Source organism: Dendropsophus ebraccatus, chromosome 10, assembly GCF_027789765.1.
Source record: "Dendropsophus ebraccatus isolate aDenEbr1 chromosome 10, aDenEbr1.pat, whole genome shotgun sequence".
Classification (NCBI taxonomy): domain Eukaryota; kingdom Metazoa; phylum Chordata; class Amphibia; order Anura; family Hylidae; genus Dendropsophus; species Dendropsophus ebraccatus.
Window position 1 is genome coordinate 92,841,586 of NC_091463.1, and position 24,455 is coordinate 92,866,040.

The following is a 24,455-nucleotide window of genomic DNA, read 5'->3' on the forward strand; positions in this document are numbered from 1 at the left end:
TCCCGGCCCTGGTTACAGCTATGGAGAGATTACCCCCACAGTCCTGTCCCCTGATGTAAGCCCCAGCCTGAAGCTGATCTGCTATGATTTGGAAGATGAGGGAGACTTTCTGAGTCAGAGTACACTGCTGTAGATCCTGCTATGCAGACCATGCCCCTCCCCCACTCACGCTCCCACCCAGTACAGGGAGCTCTTAAACCAAAGCAATGCTCTTAAACCAAGTCACAATTTTGAAAAACTGTGAGCTCTTAAACCAAAACGCTCTTAAACCAAGTTACTTTTAAACCAAGGTACCACTGTATTTCAGAGGCAGCCTAACAGTTGTATCTCTGGATACATTGTCTCATTCCTCTTCTGACCAGCAGGTGGCAGTACAGGACTATACTCTCTATTAGATGACTCGTGAAGTTTCCCAGAAATCATGATGTTTCCTCACAGATCAGGTAACTGATGCTGCTGTGTGATAGAGGAAGCAAAACCTGCAGGATGGACAGAGGCTTCCTATGATTTACAATACGATTTATCATTAGGTTGATGGAAACACTGGGTTTTTTCATCTTTCCCATTATCCGTCTCAGTATGTTTCATTTCTGGTTCAATAGTTTTTATTGAGTTTTTCACAAAATTTTTAAACGTACATATATAGAATGTATATAACAAATTTGTACTGGTAATATCAAATATATAAGAGTAAAGAAACATGACGAACAGAAAAAAAAAGGAACAAAACGTATGTTTTATTTCAACATACAGAAAAACATGGTCAACCATGTCCATGTTATGCTTCGATGATTGGTGGATTGTTAGCGCCCCCTACAGCCCCAGGAGGAACCCCCCCGGCCTCTGCCTTATTCCGCCCTGATCACTATGTTGCCGCCTCTTATCCACATCCTGAGATTCCAGAAGTTTCTATATAAATCTTCATTATTTCTAGAAAATCTCCGGCTTTCACTTTCTCTTTCTCGGCGTCTAACCTCTGCGGCCTCACTCTGCCCGGTAACTGCTGACCAGCTGCAGAGTCATTTTCCTATTGGAGGAAGCTGTAAGTGTCGTCCAATCAGAGCTGAGCTCCGCCCCCAGTATATAAAGCCCTGGCTGGAGTCTCTGTCACTGCTGGGTCTCGGGTGACACTTGTGTTCTTGTCCCTCGGAGCCCCCAATCTATCAGATAGAGGAGGAGGAAGATGTTCCCCCTCATTGTGCTTCTCCTTCACCTGTCTGCGGTGTATGCTGGTGAGTACGGAGGGGGGGCAGGTATTATACCTTCTATTACATGGTTATTGTGTTAGTGATGAGCGAATACTGTTCGATCGAATAGATATTCTATAGAATAGTGAGATATTCGAATATTCTATATTCGTACGAATATCCCGCGAATATTCGATAAACATTCGATAAGCGTTCAAATCCCCCAGCTTCCGGTTTCAACCTCCAAATGATCAAATAGATGTTTTTCACTAATCAAATACTTGTTCCCATAGACTTTAATGGGATCGAATATTCGATCGGATATTCAAATATTTGCGGGATATACGTACGAATATTCGAATATCTCACTATTCGCTCATCACTTGTTATTATGTGGTATTTATGTGCTGGGTTGTGCGGTCATTGTAGTTCATGTATCAGTGTATTGTAGAGAGATATCAGTGTATATGTATATCAGCCATAGGAGGTGTAAGGAGAGATATCAGTGTGTATGTATATCGGCCATAGGAGGTGTAAGGAGACATGTGTGTGTAACACGCCTAGTGAGCTGCGCCACATACACTGCAGGCGCCATATTCTCTGCCTTATACCTTCCTGTATCTTATGAGACTAATGATAAATCTCCATCTATGTATCACAGACTCTGCGGTGTCCCCCCACATCTCACCACATCCCCCTCTATATATACACATAGACTATACTGTAATAATGGGGGATGGGATGTTAATTGTAGTCTATAATCCCACCCCAGAGGACTGTGCCGCTCAGACACCTGTATATAATATTCTCACCCGTAGGACTGTGCCGCTCAGACACCTGTATATAATAATCCCACCCCGAAGGACTGTGCCGCTCAGACACCTGTATATAATAATCCCACCCCGGAGGACTGTGCCGCTCAGACACCTGTATATAATAATCCCACCCCGGAGGACTGTGCCGCTCAGACACCTGTATATAATAATCCCACCCCGGAGGACTGTGCCGCTTAGACACCTGTATATAATAATCTCACCCGTAGGACTGTGCCGCTCAGACACCTGTATATAATAATCCCACCCCGGAGGACTGTGCCGCTCAGACACCTGTATATAATAATCCCACCCCGGAGGACTGTGCCGCTCAGACACCTGTATATAATAATCCCACCCCGGAGGACTGTGCCGCTCAGACACCTGTATATAATAATCCCACCCCGGAGGACTGTGCCGCTTAGACACCTGTATATAATAATCCCACCCCGGAGGACTGTGCCGCTTAGACACCTGTATATAATAATCCCACCCCGGAGGACTGTGCCGCTCAGACACCTGTATATAACAATCCCACCCCGGAGGACTGTGCCGCTTAGACACCTGTATTTAATAATCCCACCCCAGAGGACTGTGCAGCTTAGACACCTGTATATAATAATCCCACCCCGGAGGACTGTGCCGCTCAGACACCTGTATATAATAATCCCACCCTGGAGGACTGTGGCGCTTAGACACCTGTATATAATAATCTCACCCGTAGGACTGTGCCGCTCAGACACCTGTATATAATAATCTCACCCGTAGGACTGTGCCGCTCAGACACCTGTATATAATAATCTCACCCGTAGGACTGTGCCGCTCAGACACCTGTATATAATAATCCCACCCTGGAGGACTGTCCTGCTCAGACACCTGGGTGTAATAATCGCTGACTCATCATGTAAAGACTGCGGCAGATTACACCAGGAGACATGAGCGCCATCGTATCATCATTATAAATTACCGCCACATAACTGTACCAGGTGACACAACCCCAGTGTGTAATAGTGAGGAGCCGGCTGGGTCTCTTCTCTCCTGGGATATCAGGGAAGTCACCTGGAATAAGTTGTATTGTGCTGCAGTCACAGACCAGGCCAAGTGTCTCCCCCCAGTGACCGGGCACAGAACTACAGCAGCTGCAGCACAGGTACACAGAGCACAGATAGGGGGCGCCATGGAGCCAATGAGGGGTCACAACATTAGGAGAGGTCGGCCATGCTGCTTCACATATACAATTACGTTTCATTACATGAATAATATTGGTCTAATACAAATAATAAAGTTATAGAGACTGTGTGTGACATTACAGGGTCTAGTTTATTGTCCCATGTACAGCGCCTATTCCTATTGAGGAGATGTTTCTGGTGTCCTGAGATAGGGGCCCCTATAACCTACATGTGGCTGCAGGAGGTGGCAGGTTGCCAATAACAGACGAGCTTTTGTGGTGTGCAACCACCAGTGTGGTGGATGACCGGTCACTTGCTAGATGGTGTTGTGTGACTTCACTGAAGTAGTGGTTGGTCTGGGTATAGCTCAGCCAGGTGGTATGTTGTCGTGACGCCAGTGCCATTTGGGCACACAGGTATACTGGCACACCTGCTTTTATTTTAGTGAGGCTGGCTACAACCTTTCCTCTGTGGTCGGTGACCTGCCGGGCTGTGAGAGAGTCCCTTGGGCGCTTATGCGAGTGGTCCGGAGCGTTGTGACCCACCCGGACTATTGGTACCGCCACCCACAGAAAGGGGAGATGACCCAAGGAAGCTGCTATGACTGTGTAGGTGCTGGAAGAAGAATTACAGAGTCCCGTTACAATAAATAGACTTTTCTTTACTGTAAAAATACTTGATACAAGAATATAGAATATACTTTTGACTTGATAAATTACTTTAGACTCTAGAGGCAGGATCTGTGTCGAGAACAGTGATACAGCCGTGCTGGCTGAGTTACGTGCTGAGAGGTAGAAGAAGTTCAAAAGAGTATACAGGAGAATGTTGAGAGAGACCCAACCGAAGTAGTACTGTGCTCTTCCTGGAACTTTGGAGGTAGAATAAGTAGAATACTTGAGAGTAGAGAGAATACTTGTGCCCGTGTTTTGACTCTTTGGTCTTTGCACCACCTATTGCCCACCAGTGTCGGGAGACCCGTCCTATGAGGATGACACAAGCCCCAGACCTTGTTACTTGAGTTGAGCAGAATGGTCAGAATTTTCTGATTACACCTGCTCTGCGAGATAGAGTGCCTAGGCTTCTAGCAACTTTGCGCTATCCGGATCAGTTCCTTTCTTCTAGTGGATTCTGTCCTGCACTTTTAGACTGGTTCACGACGTGGGCTCTGGGATGATCCCTGACTTTGTCCTCTCTAATGCTAAGTTTACTCGGAGCGATAATTCGCCCAATCGTACGATTTCGAAGTAACAATTTTTTTTTATAACAATCAGCATTTAGATTGAATGATATATCGTATAGAAAATTCGTTTTGCGAACGCTTAAGCCTATCTCGCACATAGGTAAAATCAGTGAACGACTATTTACACGGAACGATCGACAAATTTTTTTGCGAACGACGATTTAAGAACATGTTAAAAGATCAAAATGAACGATGGGAATATCCCTTTAAATATACTACAGTAGAAACAATCCAAGACACCGCCAATGGATGCTGTTGTTTGGTGGTGGGGAGGGGGAGGCGAGACACAGAGACCCGTTTCCTAACCTCATGCAACTACTATAAAATATATAGTGAAGCTGTAATGAGAAGCATAATGCTGCCTGCGGCCACAAGGGTGATTGTCAGGGCAGAGGGCTAATGGCTCCTCGCTCTGTCAAATACAGCCTCACATTCAACTGTAATAAGGAGCCGGACACTTTGTAGCTTTCCTGGAAGTGTGGGATATAACCCATAAATTAGCAACATGCTGACGGATCTAGGATGTTTGGAAATTGCACAATTCCCAGAATGCAGTGCTTTCCCTTAGCTGTTCATCATAGTCCTCCCACCCCACTTAAAGCTGTAGCAGAGCATCTTATTTCACGGCAGACTATTGCACAATCATGAGATTCTGCACAGGGCCGCATTATGTAATCATGTCCCACTTCTCCTAAATATCCCAATATATATATATTTGTATATGTGTATATGACCGGGAGATTGGGATGTAGCTGGACGGGCAGAGATGGTGACATCACTTGGGGGGAAGGGAGTCTTTATATCTGTAATTTTTTCCTAGCTGATAAAGTGTAACATCCCGCACTTATCATTGCCAGGCATGCGCAGTAGGGTTATTACTCATTAACCTTTTTGAAAATGTTAATTCAGTAACAATGTAGGAAGAGGACAGAGTCATACGGAAATGTACAGTGAATGGCGTTTAGCTGATAGAGCACATAAGATTCCCTTAGGGCAGCTTCACACGTACCGTAATGGCAGTGGATTTGCAGTACGGTCACTTTGTATGGGTTTACATACTTGGTGTGAATTTTTCTTTCCGCTACGAGTATGTAAAGCCTCGTCCCCCTTAACCTGCCGGTGAATACTTTACCTGTCTGTGCTCCAGCTGGTTCTGTGGTTTCCAGCTCCCTGACGTCCCGCTCAGCCAATCAGTGCCCTGTCCTGCCGCCTGCAGCCACTGATTGGCTGAGAGGCACATCAGGGAGCCACAGAACAATCCGGAGCGTGGATGTATTCACCAGGTCACGGCGGGTTAGGGGGAATGAGGCTTTACATACTCACAGAGGAATGAAAAATATGTTGCGAGTATGTAAACCCATACAAACTGACCGTAAGGGAATCGCTGCGGATTTAGTTGTGAACTTGCAGCATGAAATCCACTAAGATTATGGTACATGTGAACCCACCCAGAATATGGATAGAACTAACTTTTTTTTCCTTGAGGGAAAAAAAAAGTTGCTTCCTAACAACATAGGAGCAGGAGGGAACCCATATTTTAATGCTGTAATTTCTATTTTTTTTTGTTCAAGGATATTAAAAAAAGAAATAGCAGAAGCAGGACGGAGCCTGCACATTATGACAGTTGTTGTTTTAGACCAAAACTTTTCATATTTACAGGTTTTTTTTTATGCTTTACAGCATGAAGTACTGTGATTTTTCATTTTACTTTAGGGCAAAAAGGAAATTACAATGGGTGCCGGAGGTTTAAAATTTTCAAAAAGGGTAAAAAGTCATAACCCTACTGTGCAGTAAGAGGGAAACCAACTTTATCTACCTGAAATACTTTATTTTATAAAAAAGGGTTATGTTCTTATGCAAAAAAGTGTAAAAATGTATATGAACATATAGCTGTACATATAAACTTTTAAGGACGTGCAAAAAAAAAAAAAAAAATCAATCAATGATTGTCTACATCAGTGGTTCCCAACCGGGGTGCCGCGCCATGAGAACCCGCCAGGGGTGCCATGATATTTCGGTGGGAATGTTCACTTTAAGCATTCCTAGGAGCTGCCGCTGTGCAGCCTCTAGGGATGCCGCCCTCACTATAATGTTTGAACAGAAAAGAAAACAGCGGCTAGACTAACAAAAAGTAATGCACACCCAATATTTCAGAAAAATAACAATAGTTTATTGACAACCAACAAAAACAGTAATGTTAAAACCACTTAAAAAGGCCTCATAGGCCAAGATGTAACTACACAAGTGTCCTAAGGGATAAACAGGGCAACAAGTAATGTGCCAGGTGGGATAAGACCCTCACAATAAATGTCCTGCCAGTATTGCACTATACAAGAATGAAAAACATTTATTGTGAGGGTCTTATCCCACCTGGCACATTACTTGTTGCCCTGTTTATCCCTTAGGGCACTTGTGTAGTTACATCTTGGCCTATGAGGCCTTTTTAAGTGGTTTTAACATTACTGTTTTTGTTGGTTGTCAATAAAGTATTGTCATTTTGGGTGTGCATTACTTTTTGTTAGTCTAGCAGCTGTTTTCTTTTCTGTTCATATATGTCCTTTTTGGCTAGCTATGTTTTGCACTATATATATATATATATATATATATATATATATATATATATATATATATATCATTTGTCATATGCGGTGCCCACCCCACCAATTTGTTGTCTCACTATAATGTTGGCCCACTCACTATCAGCGGACTGACATGAAGACTGAAGGCCCATTTTCTATTATTTCATAACATCACCTTAAATAAAGACTGACAACTTTTACTGGTGTGAACTGGCCACAATGTTTTATTAATTAATAATTTTTTTATTAAATAGAACATTTCATAAATAACTTCTTTTAAAAGAAAAAATAAATTCATAAAATAACAATTCCAGTGAACTTCATATCATAGCTGGCCCACCGAGCATGTCCCCGTGACCATTACCCCATCTTAATAAAACATTGTGACATGGCTTAAAGGACTCTTTATTAAAAAGGGGGGTGTACGCTTTTGCTGCTCCAGGATCCGACTGAGCACAGGACGCTGACTATAAATAACCAGCTCCTTTTCCCGCTCAGGTACTTCAACCAATCACCACTGTCTGCACATCTGGCATAGCGACCCTCACATGTGCCCAGAGACGTGACGTCACAACGCCGCAGGCCAATAGCGACCCGGCTTACCTCAGACATACAGACCTGTATTAAGGGAAACAGTGGGGGAGAGAGAAGAGCAGAAACCAATTCCAGGCCTTTGACCTCATGTGTCTCCAATGCTATAGCATTGGGGGCCCTTCCATTATATTGCAGAGAATGAAGGATTATGAGCCGCCAGCATCCTGATCCTCCATTCATTTTCATTAGTCGATGAGCAGCCGGGACGGGATCTTTCCAGGAAGCAAAATAATAAGAGGTCATCACACCTGCTGGAGGATCCGTCCCTGCGGCTCACAGACTGGAGGAGAGAAGAGAGGAGGACCAGCTCCCTGCCCGGTGATCAGTTTCCTGCCACGTGGCGTCATTCTGGGGCTACGATGTCGTTCATATCCCACTGGTGCCCATGTGACCTCGTTTCCAACTATGCCAAATATAAAGAGGACAGAAATCAGTGTCCTTAACCCTTTACCGCACGAGGACGTAACTGAACCTCGGCGGCCCCGGGTGCCGCTTGTAGCCCGGGACCGCCGGTATTAGTGAGCACGGTCCGATCGCCGTGCCCGCTAATACAGTAATCAGATGCAGCTGTCAAACATGACAGCTGCATCCGATTACCAACTGCAGCACTTCCCTGGGGTCTAGTGGGGGAGATCGCTCCTCCGGGACGTTGTCCCGGAGGAGCGATCTCCCTGTCTGATGCCGGCCGGGGACTCATCCAAGATGGCGCCGTCCCCGGCTTGGCATTCGTTTGTTTCCGGCTGCAGCAGCCGGAAGCAAACGAGTGCCGATCTCATTGATCTTTGCTGTATAACTATACAGCAAAGATCTCAATGAGAGATCAAAGTGTATATACTAGAAGTCCCCCAGGGGGAATAACCCTAACCCCAGGGGGAATAACCCTAACCCCGGGGGGAACAACCCTAACCCCAGGGGGGAATAACCCTAACCCTAGGGGGGAATAACCCTAACCCCAGGGGGGAATAACCCTAACCCTAGGGGGGAATAACCCTAACCCCAGGGGGAATAACCCTAACCCCGGGGGGGCTTCTAGTATAAGTGTAAAGAAAAAAAAAAGTGTTGTTAATAGTAAAAAGCCCCCTCCCCTAATAAAAGTGTGAATCACCCCCCTTTTCCCAGGTTATAAATAAAAGTAAATAAATAAATAAACATGTTTGGTATCGCCGCGTGCGTAATCGCCCGAACTATTAATTAATCACATTCCTGATCTCGTACGGTTAACGGCGTAAGCGCCAAAATATCCCAAAGTGCAAAATTGCGCATTTTTGGTCGCATTAAATCCAGAATAAATGTAATAAAAAGTGATCAAAAAGTCGTATATGCGCAATCAATTTACCGATAGAAAGTACACATCATGGCGCAAAAAATGACACCTCGCACAGCCCCATAGACCAAAGGATAATAGCGTTATAAGCCTGGGAATGGAGCGATTTTAAAGGAACGTATATTTGTTAACAACGGTTTGAATTTTTTACAGGCCGTCAGATACAATATAAGTTATACATGTTACATATAGTTTTAATCGTAACAACTTGAGGAACATATATAACAAGTCAGTTTTACCCCAGGGCGAATGGCGTAAAAACACAATCCCCCCAAATAAAAGAAATGCGTTTTTTTTTTTTCAATTTCACCACACTTTGAATTTTTTTCTGGTTTCGCAGTGTACTTTATGCAAAAATTCAGCCTGTCATTGCAAAGTACAATTAGTGACGCAAAAAATAAGGGCTCATGTGGGTTTCTAGGTGCAAGTGCTATGGCCTTTTAAGCACAAGGAGGAAAAAACGAAAACGCAAAAACAAAAATTAGCCTGGTCCCGAAGGGGTTAATGCATCTCCATGACAGCTTCTGGTCTACAAAAGTCCTGGAGAAAGAAGAGGGGTCAGAAGAGATGTGGCGTAACCCTCAGTGGGATCTGAACTGCATTGGAGCACCGGAATGACACCGTGCCATGGGAAACTGATCATCAACACCAGGGAACCTGTAGCCGGAAAACAAACAGGAAAGCGGAGTGCTACTTTATATATACAAGTGCAAGAGAGTCCAAGACACAGTAAAACTGCTGCCTGTTCCTGTAGCCGCACCCAGAGGCCTTGTGAAGGTGCCCAGACCGGCCATGGGTGTCTGAGTACCCGGCCATGCTACAAGTAGTATATCCTGCACTACAGCACCTCTGCTGTGTATTATAGTTACACAGACTGAGCGCCAAGCTGGGGGGTGAAGCGCACAGCCATGTGCATCTCCGCCTCTACCTAGAGGTCTCTACTGTACACACTGCCGCAGACTAGCTGTGTATTCCACCCTGTGCAGCAAGTCAGTGGCGAATCTGTATCAAAATCCCCATGTAAGATATATAGAATTGCCTGTGAGATATATAGAATTGCCTGTGAGATATATAGAATTGCCTGTGAGATATATAGAATTGCCTGGGGGGTATAAGTCCCCTGCGATATGAATGTAGTAGAGGGGTATTTGTAAAATGCAGCAGAGTGGGGTTTGTCATTTGGAGCAATTCATTGTAATATCACAGTGCACCTGTCTGCGGTGACATATTCAGCTCTGCTACATTACCTTTATATATGTATACTTTTACCCAGTGACAAATCATGTGCTGCAAACCACACCCAGAGAAACCCCGCCAAGTGACTGGCCACACCCACAATAGGCCACACCCCAGCAAACCACACCCACAATAAGCCACATCTCTCATCATCAAAGCCAAATTGTCCCTGGAAAAAAAATTCAATTGGAAAGGACTGTTGGATGTTTTTGTAACCTAAGTTCATATACACCCAGGTCACCTGATGTGGCTGACCAATCACTGATATGCTTGCCCCCAATATGGCTGTGGCATAGTAACATCTCCCAGCCCCTTCCCCACATGTTCATTGCCTGATTAACCTCTTAAAGGGAACCTGTCACCCCCCGTGCCGGGGTCACAGGCTCCCGACCCCCCGTTAGAGCCCCCTTTACTCACCTAATCCCGCCGGGTCCCGCTTCTGGATCCGGTCGGGTGATGAAGATCTCAGCCGCTGCAGCCCGGCGCGCGCGCTGAGAGATGAGTCCAACACCCATAGAGAATGACAGGAGAGTCCAGCGCTCCGTCATTCTCTATGAGCGTTGGACTCATCTCTCAGCGCGCGCGCCGGGCTGCAGCGGCTGAGATCTCCGTCACCCGACCGGATCCAGAAGCGGGACCCGGCAGGATTAGGTGAGTATAGGGGGCTCTAACGGGGGGTCGGGAGCCTGTCACCCCGGCACGGGGGGTGACAGGTTCCCTTTAAGGACATATGACGTACCCATACGTCATATGTTATCTATAGCACTTCAAAGCGGAGCTGCGCGGCGACCCCGCTTTGAAGCGCCGCGATCCCGGGTGCCGCATGTAGCCCGGGACCGCCGCTATTAGCGGACACGGTCGGATCGCCGTGCCCGCTAATTAGTTAATTGGAGGCAGCTGTCAAAGTTGACAGCTGCCTCCGATTACCGGAGGCAACGTTTCCCTGGTGTCTAGTGGGGGAGATCGCTCCTCCGGGACCTGATGCCGGCCGGGGACTTGTCCAAGATGGCGCCGTCCCCGGCTGGGCACTCATTGTTTTCGGCTGCAGCAGCCGAAAGCAAACGAGTGCCAATCTCATTGATCTCTGCAGCATATCTATACTGCGGAGATCTCAATGAGAGATCAAAGTATATATACTAGAAGTCCCCCAGGGGGGAATAACCCTAACCCCAGGGGGAATAACCCTAACCCCAGGGGGGCTTCTAGTATATGTGTAAAAAAAAAAAAAAAAAAGTGTTGTTATTAGTAAAAAGCCCCCTCCCCTAATAAAAGTCAGAATCACCCCCCTTTTCCCAGGTTATAAATAAAAGTAAATAAATAAATAAACATATTTAGTATCGCAGCGTGCGTAATCGCCCGAACTATTAATCACATTCCTGATCTCGCACGGTAAACGGCGTCAGCGCAAAAAAATCCCAAAGTGCAAAATTGCGCATTTTTGGTCGCATCAAATCCAGAAAAAATTTAATAAAAAGCGATCAAAAAGTCGTATATGCGCAATCAAGGTACCGATAGAAAGATCACATCATGGCGCAAAAAATGACACCTGACACGGCCCCATAGACCAAAGGATAAAAGCGCTATAAGCCGGGGAATAGAGCGATTTTAAGGAACGTATATTTGTTAACAATGGTTTGAATTTTTTACAGGCCATCAGATACAATATAAGTTATACATGTTATATATCGTTTTAATCGTAACAACTTGAGGAACATGTATAACAAGTCAGTTTTACCCCAGGGCGAATGGCGTAAAAACACATTCCCCCCAAATAAAAGAAATGCGTTTTTTTTTTTTTCAATTTCACCACACTTTGAATTTTTTTCTGGTTTCGCAGTGTACTTTATGCAAAAATTCAGCCTGTAATTGCAAAGTACAATTAGTGACGCAAAAAATAAGGGCTCATATGTGTTTCTAGGTGGAAAAATGCAAGTGCTATGGCCTTTTACACACAAGGAGGAAAAACCGAAAACGCAAAAACGAAAAAGGTCCTTAAAGGGTTAAAGGAAAACTGATGTCCTGTAGTGTATGTGTGATGTCCTGTAGTGTATGTGTGATGTGATCAGTGTGTGATGTCCTGTAGTGTGTGTGTGATGTCCTGTAGTGTATGTGTGATGTCCTGTAGTGTGTGTGATGATGTCCTGTAGTGTGATGTCCTGTAGTGTATGTGTGATGTCCTGCAGTGTATGTGTGATGTCCTGTAGTGTATGTGTGATGTCCTATAGTATGTGTGATGTCATGTAGTATATGTGTGATGTCATGTAGTGTATATGTGATGTGCTGTATGTGTGATGTCCTGTAGTGTATGTGTGATGTCCTGTAGTGTATGTGTGATGTCCTGTAGTGTATGTGTGATGTCCAGTAGTGTATGTGTGATGTGATCAGTGTGTGATGTCCTGTAGTGTATATGTGTGATGTCCTGTAGTGTATGTGTGATGTCCTGTAGTGTATGTGTGTGATGTCCTGTAGTGTGTGTGTGATGTGATCAGTGTGTGACGTCCTGTAGTGTATGTGTGATGTCCTGTAAGGTATATGTGTGATGTCCTGTAGTGTATGTGTGATGTGCTGTAGTGTATTAGTGATGTGATCAGTGTGTGATGTCCTGTAGTGTATGTGTGATGTGATCAGTGTGTGATGTCCTGTAGTGTATGTGTGATGTGATCAGTGTGTGACGTCCTGTAGTGTATGTGTGATGTCCTGTAGTGTATATGTGTGATGTCCTGTAGTGTATGTGTGTGATGTCCTGTAGTGTATATGTGTGATGTGATCAGTGTGTGATGTCCTGTATCGTATGTGTGATGTCCTGTAGTGTATGTGTGGTGCCCTGTAGTGTATGTGTGATGTGATCAGTGTGTGATGGCCTGTAGTGTATGTGTGATGTCCAGTAGTGTATGTGTGATGTGATCAGTGTGTGATGTCCTGTAGTGTATGTGTGATGTCCTGTAGTGTATGTGTGATGTCCTGTAGTGTGTGTGTGATGTCCTGTAGTGTATGTGTGATGTGATCAGTGTGTGATGTCCTGTAGTGTATATATGTGATGTCCTGTAGTGTGTGATGTGATCAGTGTGTGATGTGCTGTAGTGTATGTGTGATGTGCTGTAGTGTATATGTGTGATGTCCTGTAGTTTATGTGTGATGTGCTGTAGTGTATATGTGTGATGTCCTGTAGTGTATGTGTGATGTCCTGTAGTGTATGTGTGATGTGATCAGTGTGTGATGTGCTGTAGTGTATGTGTGATGTCCTGTAGTGTGTGTGTGATGTCCTGTAGTGTATATGTGTGATGTCCTGTAGTTTGTGTGTGATGTGATCAGTGTGTGATGTCCTGTAGTGTATATGTGTGATGTCCTGTAGTGTATGTGTGTGATGTCCTGTAGTGTATGTGTGATGTCCTGTAGTGTATATGTGATGTGATCAGTGTGTGATGTCCTGTAGTGTATATGTAGTGTGTGTGTGATGTGATCAGTGTGTGATGTCCTGTAGTGTATGTGTGATGTGATCAGTGTGTGATGTCCTGTAGTGTATGTGTGATGTGATCAGTGTGTGACGTCCTGTAGTGTATGTGTGATGTCCTGTAGTGTATATGTGTGATGTGATCAGTGTGTGATGTGATCAGTGTGTGATGTCCTGTAGTGTATGTGTGATCAGTGTCTGATGTCCTGTAGTGTATGTGTGATCAGTGTGTGATGTCCTGTAGTGTATGTGTGTGTGATGTCCTGTAGTGTATGTGTGATGTGCTGTAGTGTGTGATGTCCTGTAGTGTATGTGTGATGTCCTGTAGTGTATGTGTGATGTGATCAGTGTGTGATGTCCTGTAGTGTATGTGTGATGTCCTGTAGTGTATGTGTGATGTGATCAGTGTGTGATGTCCTGTAGTGTGTGTGATGTCCTGTAGTGTGTGTGATGTGCTGTAGTGTATGTGTGATGTGATCAGTGTGTGATGTCCTGTAGTGTATGTGTGATGTGATCAGTGTGTGATGTCCTGTAGTGTGTGTGATGTCCTGTAGTGTGTGTGATGTGCTGTAGTGTATGTGTGATGTGATCAGTGTGTGATGTCCTGTAGTGTATGTGTGTCATGTCCTGTAGTGTGTGTGTGATGTGATCAGTGTGTGATGTCCTGTAGTGTATGTGTGTGATGTCCTGTAGTGTATGTGTGATGTGATCAGTGTGTAATGTCCTGTAGTCAAGTGTATGTGTGTGATGTGCTGTAGTGTATGTGTGATGTGATCAGTGTGTGATGTCCTGTAGTGTATGTGTGATGTCCTGTAGTGTATGTGTGATGTCCTGTAGTGTATGTGTGATGTGATCAGTGTGTGATGTCCTGTAGTGTATGTGTGATGTGCTGTAGTGCATGTGTGTGATGTCCTGTAGTGTGTGTGTGATGTCCTGTAGTGTATGTGTGATGTCCTGTAGTGTATGTGTGATGTGATCAGTGTGTGATGTCCTGAAGTGTATGTGTGATGTGCTGTAGTGCATGTGTGTGATGTCCTGTAGTGTATGTGTGATGTGCTGTAGTGTATATGTGTGATGTGATCAGTGTGTGATGTCCTGTAGTGTATGTGTGATGTGCTGTAGTGCAGTGCTTCTCAATTCTACTCCTCAAACGGTTATAGCATGGGTCTCCAAACTGCGGCCCTCCAGCTGTTGCAAAACTACAACTCCCATCATGCTTGGACAGCTAAAGCTTTGGATTTGGCTGTCCAGGCATGATGGGAAATGTCCATCCACTAAATTTCAGCAGTGTGTGAACAGAGCCTTTCTGTGTTATAAATCCACTCCTGGTTTTGGTTGCAAAATCCTGAGCAAAAATACTGTGTGTGAACATCGCCTAAAAGTATAAAAACTCCACAACAAACATTGTCTGAGAGAAGTCTGCATGATAGGAAGCATCAGGGTCACCTGCTCAGAGGGGTGACCCCACACTGGGCGATTATATACCGACCTCCCTGACATCACTGTACAGCAACACATAGCAGATAAAGAAAGAAGTGCTGCCACATACTATACACATAGCAGATAAAGAAGTGCTGCCACATACTATACACATAGCAGATAAAGAAGTGCTGCCACATACTATACACATAGCAGATAAAGAAAGAAGTGCTGCCACATACTATACACATAGCAGATAAAGAAAAAAGTGCTGCCACATACTATACACATAGCAGATAAAGAAGTGCTGCCACATACTATACACATAGCAGATAAAGAAGTGCTGCCACATACTATACACATAGCAGATAAAGAAAGAAAGAAGTGCTGCCACATACTATACACATAGCAGATAAAGAAAGAAGTGCTGCCACATACTATACACATAGCAGATAAAGAAGTAAGTGCTGCCACATACTATACACATAGCAGATAAAGAAAGAAAGAAGTGCTGCCACATACTATACACATAGCAGATAAAGAAAGAAGTGCTGCCACATACTATACACATAGCAGATAAAGAAGTAAGTGCAGCCACATACTATACACATAGCAGATAAAGAAAGACGTGCTGCCACATACTATACACATAGCAAATAAAGAAGTGCTGCCACATACTATACACATAGCAGATAAAGAAGTGCTGCCACATACTATACACATAGCAGATAAAGAAGTGCTGCCACATACTATACACATAGCAAATAAAGAAGTGCTGCCACATACTATACACATAGCAGATAAAGAAGTGCTGCCACATACTATACACATAGCAGATAAAGAAGTGCTGCCACATACTATACACATAGCAGATAAAGAAGTGCTGCCACATACTATACACAGAGCTATCACAGCGGACGGGAGAACAATGTAAGGTAAGCTCCGCTATCCCGGCTGGACATGGTCCAGCACGGCCGGATTACCGGATATATATAACCTCAGCCTCACACTCTCCTCTCTCCCACAGACAGTCACTCTCTGCGCTATTACTACACGGCCGTCTCCGCTCCAGGGTCCGGGCTGCCCGAGTTCTCTGAAGTAGGATATGTGGATGATCGGGAGATAACAAATTATAACTCCGACAGCAAGAAACTGGAACCCAAGATCGATTGGATGAAGAAAGTGGAGCCGGGATACTGGGAGTATAATACACAGAACAGTAAAGGACATGAGGCTGGAATGAGACATGATGTGAGGACACTGATGAGCCGCTTCAACCAGACTGGAGGTGAGAGACAGATATACTGTATACACTGATATATACTACACTGTATACACCAATATATACTACACTGTATACACTGATATATACTACACTACACTGTATACACTAGAACACACACACTACACTGTATACACTAATATATACTACACTGTATACACTAATATATACTACACTGTATACACCAATATATACTACACTGTATACACTAATATATACTACACTGTATACACTAATATATACTACACTGTATACACTGATATATACTACACTGTATACACTAATATATACTACACTGTATACACTTATATATACACTACACTGTATACACTGATATATACTACACTGTATACACTAATATACACACTACACTGTATACACTAATATATACTACACTGTATACACTGATATATACTACACTGTATACACTGATATATACTACACTGTATACACCAATATATACTACACTGTATACACTGATATATACTATACTGTATACACTAATATATACTACACTGTATACACTAATATATACTACACTGTATACACTGATATATACACACTACACTGTATACACTAATATATACTACACTGTATACACTAATATATACTACACTGTATACACTGATAAATACTACACTGTATACACTAATATATACTACACTGTATACACTGATATATACACACTACACTGTATACACTAATATATACTACACTGTATACACTAATATATACTACACTGTATACACTAATACAGGGGTCCTCAACTGGCGGACCGCGGTCCAAACCCGGACCGCGGAGGCCAGCTGTCCGGACCCCTGGTCAGACCTCCTAACCGCCCCGGATCCAGTCCGTCCCGGGGCGGTTAGGAGGTCCCGCTCCCCACCCCCCCGCACTGCCTCCCGCCCCATAGCCGTACTGTCCTTAGGTTGCAGTACGCCTGTGGGGCTGGGGGCAGTGTCGGTCCGGCCCCCGGCTGATACGCGCTCTGTAGGGATATCCCGGGGATTCCCCAGCAGAGCGCGCACCACAGACCTCAGTGTACGCTGCCGGCCTGTCCTTCCCGGAAGTGCAGGCCGGCGGCGTACGCTGAGGTCACTGATGCGCGCTCTGCTGGGGAATCCCCGGGACATCCCTACAGAGCGCGTATCAGCCGGGGCCGGACCGACGGGAAGAGAAGAAGACAGCCGCAGCGGGGAACGAGGTGCTAGGTGAGTTGTGTTTTGTTTTTTTGTCTGTGGGCCATCTATAAGGGGAGAGCGCACAGGGGGGGCTATATACTACAGGGGGGAGCTCACAGGGGGGCTATATACTACTGGGGGGGAGCTCACAGGGGGGCTATATACTACTTGGGGGAGCTCACAGGGGGGCTATATACTACTGGGGGGGAGCTCACAGGGGGGCTATATAATACAGGGGGAGAGCACAGGGGGCTATATACTACATGGGGAGCTCACAGGGGGCTATATACTACTGGGGGAACCTCACGGGGCTATATACTACAGGAGGAAGGCACAGGGGGGGCTATATACCACTATGGGGACCTCACAGGGGGCTATATACTACAGGGGAGAGCACAGGGGGGCTATATAGTACTGGGGGGAGCTCACAGGGAGCTATATACTACAGGGGGAGAGCGCACGGGGGGGGGTCTATATACTACGTGGGAGCTCACATGGGGCTATATACTACAGGGGGAGAGCGCACGGGGGGCTATATACTACTGGGAGGAGCTCACAGGGGGGCTATATAGTACTGGGGGAAGCTCACAGGGGGCTATGTACTACAGGGGGAGAGCGCACACGGGGGCTATATACTACAGGGGGAGAGCACAGGGGGGCTATATACTACTGGGGGTAGCACACAGGGGGGCTATATACTACTGGGGAGAGTGCACAGGGGGGCTATATACTACTGGGGGGAGCTTACAGGGGGCTATATACTACTGGGGGAGAGCGCACAGGGGGGCTATATACTACAGGGGGTGAGCGCACAGGGGGGGCTATATACTACTGGGGACAGCGCACAGGGGGCTATATACTACAGGGGGAGAGCGCAAAGGGGGGCTATATACTACTGGGGGAGCAAAAGGGGGCTATATACTACCAAAGCAGTCACCCCCTTTGTACCTAATATCAAAAGTCTGTTGAGAGAGAGAAAATGCCAGTTTTCCCGCTAATAAGCAGCAATTCTGTATGTATATAGTTGAACGTTTGTTAAAAGTAACACGTTTCCTACTGATGTTCAGCTCGGACCTTCACCTGACTATAGACCCCGGTAAGTGGACCTTCACTAAAAGTTGTTGAGTACCCCTGCACTAATATATACTACACTGTATACACCAATATATACTACACTGTATACACTAATATATACACACTACACTGTATACACTGATATATACTACACTGTATACACTAATATATACTACACTGTATACACTAATATATACTACACTGTATACACTGATATATACTACACTGTATACACTAATATATACTACACTGTATACACTAATATACACACTATACTGTATACACCAATATATACTACACTGTATACACTAATATATACTACACTGTATACACCAATATATACTACACTGTATACACTGATATATATACTACACTGTATACACTAATATATACACTACACTGTATACACTAATATATATACACTGTATACACCGATATATACTACACTGTATACACTGATATATACACACTACACTGTATACACTAATATATACTACACTGTATACACTGATATATACACTACACTGTATACATTAATATATACTACACTGATATATACACACTACACTGTATACACTGATATATACTACACTGTATACACTAATATATACTACACTGTATACACTGATATATACTACACTGTATACACTAATATATACTACACTGTATACACTAATATATACTACACTGTATACACTGATATATACTACACTGTATACACTAATATATACTACACTGTATACACTAATATACACACTATACTGTATACACCAATATATACTACACTGTATACACTGATATATACTACACTGTATACACTAATATATACTACACTGTATACACTAATATACACACTATACTGTATACACCAATATATACTACACTGTATACACCAATATATACTACACTGTATACACTGATATATATACTACACTGTATACACTAATATATACACTACACTGTATACACTAATATATACACTACACTGTATACACTAATATATATACACTGTATACACCGATATATACTACACTGTATACACTGATATATACACACTACACTGTATACACTAATATATACTACACTGTATACACTGATATATACTACACTGTATACACTAATATATACTACACTGTATACACTAATATATACTACACTGTATACACTGATATATACTACACTGTATACACTAATATATACTACACTGTATACACCAATATATACACTACACTGTATACACTAATATACACACTACACTGTATACACTAATATATACTACACTGTATACACTGATATATACTACACTGTATACACTAATATATACACACTACACTGTATACACTGATATATACTACACTGTATACACTGATATATACTACACTGTATACACCGATATATACTACACTGTATACACTGATATATACTACACTGTATACACTAATATATACACTACACTGTATACACTGATATATACACTACACTGTATACACTAATATATACTACACTGTATACACTGATATATACATACACTACACTGTATACACTGATATATACACACTACACTGTATACACTAATATATATACTACACTGTATACACCAATATACACTACACTGTATACACTAATATATACTACACTGTATACACTAATATATACTACACTGTATACACTAATATATACACTACACTGTATACACTAATATATACTACACTGTATACACTAATATATACTACACTGTATACACTAATATATACTACACTGTATACACTAATATATACACACTACACTGTATACACTAATATATACTACACTGTATACACTGATATATACTACACTGTATACACTAATATATACTACACTGTATACACTGATATATACTACACTGTATACACTAATATATACACTACACTGTATACACCAATATACACTACACTGTATACACTAATATATACTACACTGTATACACTGATATATACTACACTGTATACACTAATATATACACTACACTGTATACACCAATATACACTACACTGTATACACTAATATATACACACTACACTGTATACACTAATATATACATACTACACTGTATACACTAATATATACATACTAACTGTATACACCAATATACACACTACACTGTATACACACACTAATATACACACACTACACTGTATACACTAATATACACACACTACACTGTATACACTGTATACACACTAATTTATACACACACTACACTGTATACACTAATATACACACACTACACTGTATACACTAATATACACACACTACACTGTATACACTATTATATATACACACTACACTGTATACCCTAATATATACACACTGTATACACTAATATATACTACACTGTATACACTGATATATACTACACTGTATACACTAATATATACTACACTGTATACACTAATATATACTACTGTATTCACCAATATATACTACACTATATACACTAATATATATACACTACACTGTATACACACTGTATACACTAATATATACTACACTGTATACACCAATATATACTACACTGTATACACTAATATATACTACACTGTATACACCAATATATACTACACTGTATACACTAATATATACACTACATTGTATACACTAATATATACACACTACACTGTATACACTAATATATATACACTACACTGTATACACTAATATATACACACTACACTGTATACACTAATATACACACACTACACTGTATACACTAATATATACACACTACACTGTATACACTAATATATACTACACTGTATACACTAATATATACTACACTGTATACACTAATATATACTACACTGTATACACTAATATATACTACACTACACTGTATACACTAACTTCCTGATCGTCCTCGGCAGCACACAAATGGGTTAATGGATTCTCATTGACCCGAAGCAGAAGGGTTAATCTAGCAATAGAAACATAAAGATTAATGCATTGCACCTGGTGATCCCCTATAAGAGGCCTAAGGAAGACACAGACCCTTGTATTTTTTTCTCTTCTCTGTTCAGAAGGGTTGTGAAGAGTGATAAGATGGTGATGGCCTCTATACTGTGAATACTCCCGGTCCCTGGGGCTGACAGGGTTACCAGCTGTATACCGGGGTTAATCTGGTCCCTCGGCTGAAGTTCATGTGCATGGGTTAAACCACCATCGCTTCCTATATTAACCCTCCATGAAGTACAGTGTTTTTTGCACTGTTATATCATACAGGTGAGCGTACCTATGCAATCATGTTTCTCTTTGCACTATAGCTCACCTTTGGATGTATGCACTCCTTAGTGTTTGCCTCTCACCCAAGTGTCTTAACTTTATTTTTTTCCCCATGTTACCCTGTCATGGTGTAGATCTCGTCCGGCGCCAGTCTCCAAGATGGCGGCGGTGTCCTTCCGGTCCTCTGCGCCTGCGTCTCCGCTCGCTGCGGCGGGGGGGGGCGTGGCGGGCGCGCGGAGTGGCGTTCTCCTTCATTTCCGGTTCCGGGTCCGCTGCCAGTCTGCGTAATGGCGGCAGCGTTCTCGGGATCATCTGCGCGTGCGCTCGCGCTCCGTCGTGGTGGTGGGCGAGGTGGGGGCGTGGAGGCAGGATTTCGCGGGCTTTTTCCCATAAAAGCCGCCGGCTTCAGTCAGGGACCACGCTCTGCCAGGGCAGTGGATCCCTTTTGCTGTAGAAGGTATTGTTATAACCTGGAGATCTCCCACCTTGTGTTTATTTAAGTCCTGCTCACACATATACCTTGTATGTTTTGCAGAATGTCTGACTCTGGGGAAAAAAGGAGGAGAAAGTCCAGACATAATGTCTGCTCGAAATGCCAGCAGCCATTACCTGATTCATGGGAACATTCCACCTGTTCTATATGCATGTCATCAAGCTCTACTGAACAGATGCGTCCCAATGATTTTCTGAAATGGTTTAAGGACCAATTAACAGATACCTTTCAGGAGGTGAAAGCTGCAATGACCTCTCAACCTCCTAACAAAAAGAGTCGCAAGAGGTCTGCCCCAAAGCCTTCAACCTCCTCTGCCTCTGATGTGTATCCACCCTCTGAGATCAGCTGTTCTGAGGACTCTGATTTAGATGCGGATGAGAATATGTTTCTACTTCAGAAGGAATCTGTCTCCAAACTTCTTTCTGCAGTAAAAGAGACATTGGAAACTACCAGAGATGTGTCTTATAAGCCTAAAAAGGACCAATTGTTCTACTTTCCTCCCAATAAAAATAAAGTCTTTCCCTCACATCCGCTGATAAAAGACTGGTTTGAGAACTCCTGGCCTAAGCCAGAAAAGTCAGCTTCTGGCTCTAAGTTTAAGTCCACATATAGGCTTGACAATGACACTACTAAAACCTGGTCTGTTCTGCTCAGTTATCTAAGAAATCTTTCTTTCCTTCTGAGGAATCCTCCCTCCTTTCTGATCCCATGGAAAGGAGGGCGGATTCCCTGTGTAAAAAAGTGTATACCGCTGCAGCCTCCTCCTCCAAGATCAGTATGTCTACTATCCCTGTGGCCAGAGCTCTGCGTCTGTGGCTTCGCCAGTTGCATCATGAAATTGAGGATGGTGTCAGAAGAGAAGACCTGCTTGACAACATGGAAATCATGAAGTCTGCCGCAGATTTTCTGTGTGATAGCCCTCTAGACAACCTCAGGTTTACCTCTAAGGCTATGGCTCTATCCAATGCTGCCCGTCGCACGTTATGGATGAAGCAATGGAGCGGTGATGTTTCTTCCAAAAACCATTTTGTGTCTCTGCCATTTGATCCATCTTCATTATTTGGTCCAAAATTAGATGAGATTCTAAATAAATTAAATGGAAACAAGGGTCCGGTTTTTCCTCTCAAGAAATATCCTTAAAAGTCTTATAAGAACCGAAGGTCACCCAAAAGGCGTTATAATTTTCGTTCCTCAGGAGGACGAGGACAATACAAGGGAAACAAGCAACAATCCCGCTCCAACACCAGAAAGAAACCCGATTCCAAAGAGGATCGGGCATGACGCCAGGTCTCATCCTCCTCAAGTGGGGGCAAGGCTCAAGAATTTTGCCACTATCTGGTCACAGACATCCTCGGACGCCTGGGTCACCTCCACAATTCTAAGAGGCTACTCTATGGAGCTAAGAGAACATCCCCCAGACCGATTTGTTTTAAACAAAAACAAAGATCAGGTCATTTATCTTCTCCTCCAAGAATTCATCGACAAGAGTGCTCTAGAAAATGTTCCAGAGCAAGAAAGAGGCAAAGGGGTATACTCACCCGTTTTCCCAGTACCCAAGGCAGGCGGAGGCTGGAGATTAATCATCGATTTAACTTATCTCAACCGATTCTTCGTGAAAAGAAAATTCAAAATGGAGACAATACAATCAGCCATCCTGAATATTCAAAAAGGAGACTACATGGCGACAATAGATCTCCAAGATGCGTACCTCCATGTTCCCATCAGAGATACTCACCGCAAATATCTCCGAATGGCAGTTGCACATCATCACGAAGTACGTCATCTCCAGTTCACATGTCTTCCCTTCGGGATAACATCGGCACCTCGGGTATTTACGAAGATCGCAGTTACCCTCACGGGCTATCTCAGACTACAAGGGATATGTGTAACCCCGTACTTAGACGACTGGCTAATCTCCGCTCCATCAGAGACTCTCCTTCTTCAACATCTGAATGTGACAGTCCAAGCTCTGGAGACTCATGGGTTTATCATAAACCAAAAGAAGTCCAAACTACAGCCTTCCACAAAAATCACTTACCTAGGCTTTATCATAGACTCTCAGAAGATGCGTCTTTCTCTGACAGAAGAGAGAGTATCAAACATCAGGAAAGCAGTGTCCTCCTTAATCTCCAAACGCATATGTTCTATCCGGTATG

General features: G+C 43.3%; 1 protein-coding gene across 1 annotated transcript in view; it reads left to right on the top strand.

Annotated features, from left to right (window-relative positions):
• The first annotated feature begins 1,081 nt into the window (after window positions 1-1,081).
• The window catches only part of LOC138766661 (class I histocompatibility antigen, F10 alpha chain-like), an 82,636-nt gene continuing 59,262 nt past the window's right edge, over window positions 1,082-24,455 (top strand). The window contains exons 1-2 of the mRNA XM_069944275.1: window positions 1,082-1,232; window positions 16,039-16,299. Coding sequence (XP_069800376.1) covers window positions 1,184-1,232; window positions 16,039-16,299 — 310 coding nt within the window. The 5' untranslated portion in view covers window positions 1,082-1,183. The remainder of the gene's footprint in view (window positions 1,233-16,038; window positions 16,300-24,455) is intronic.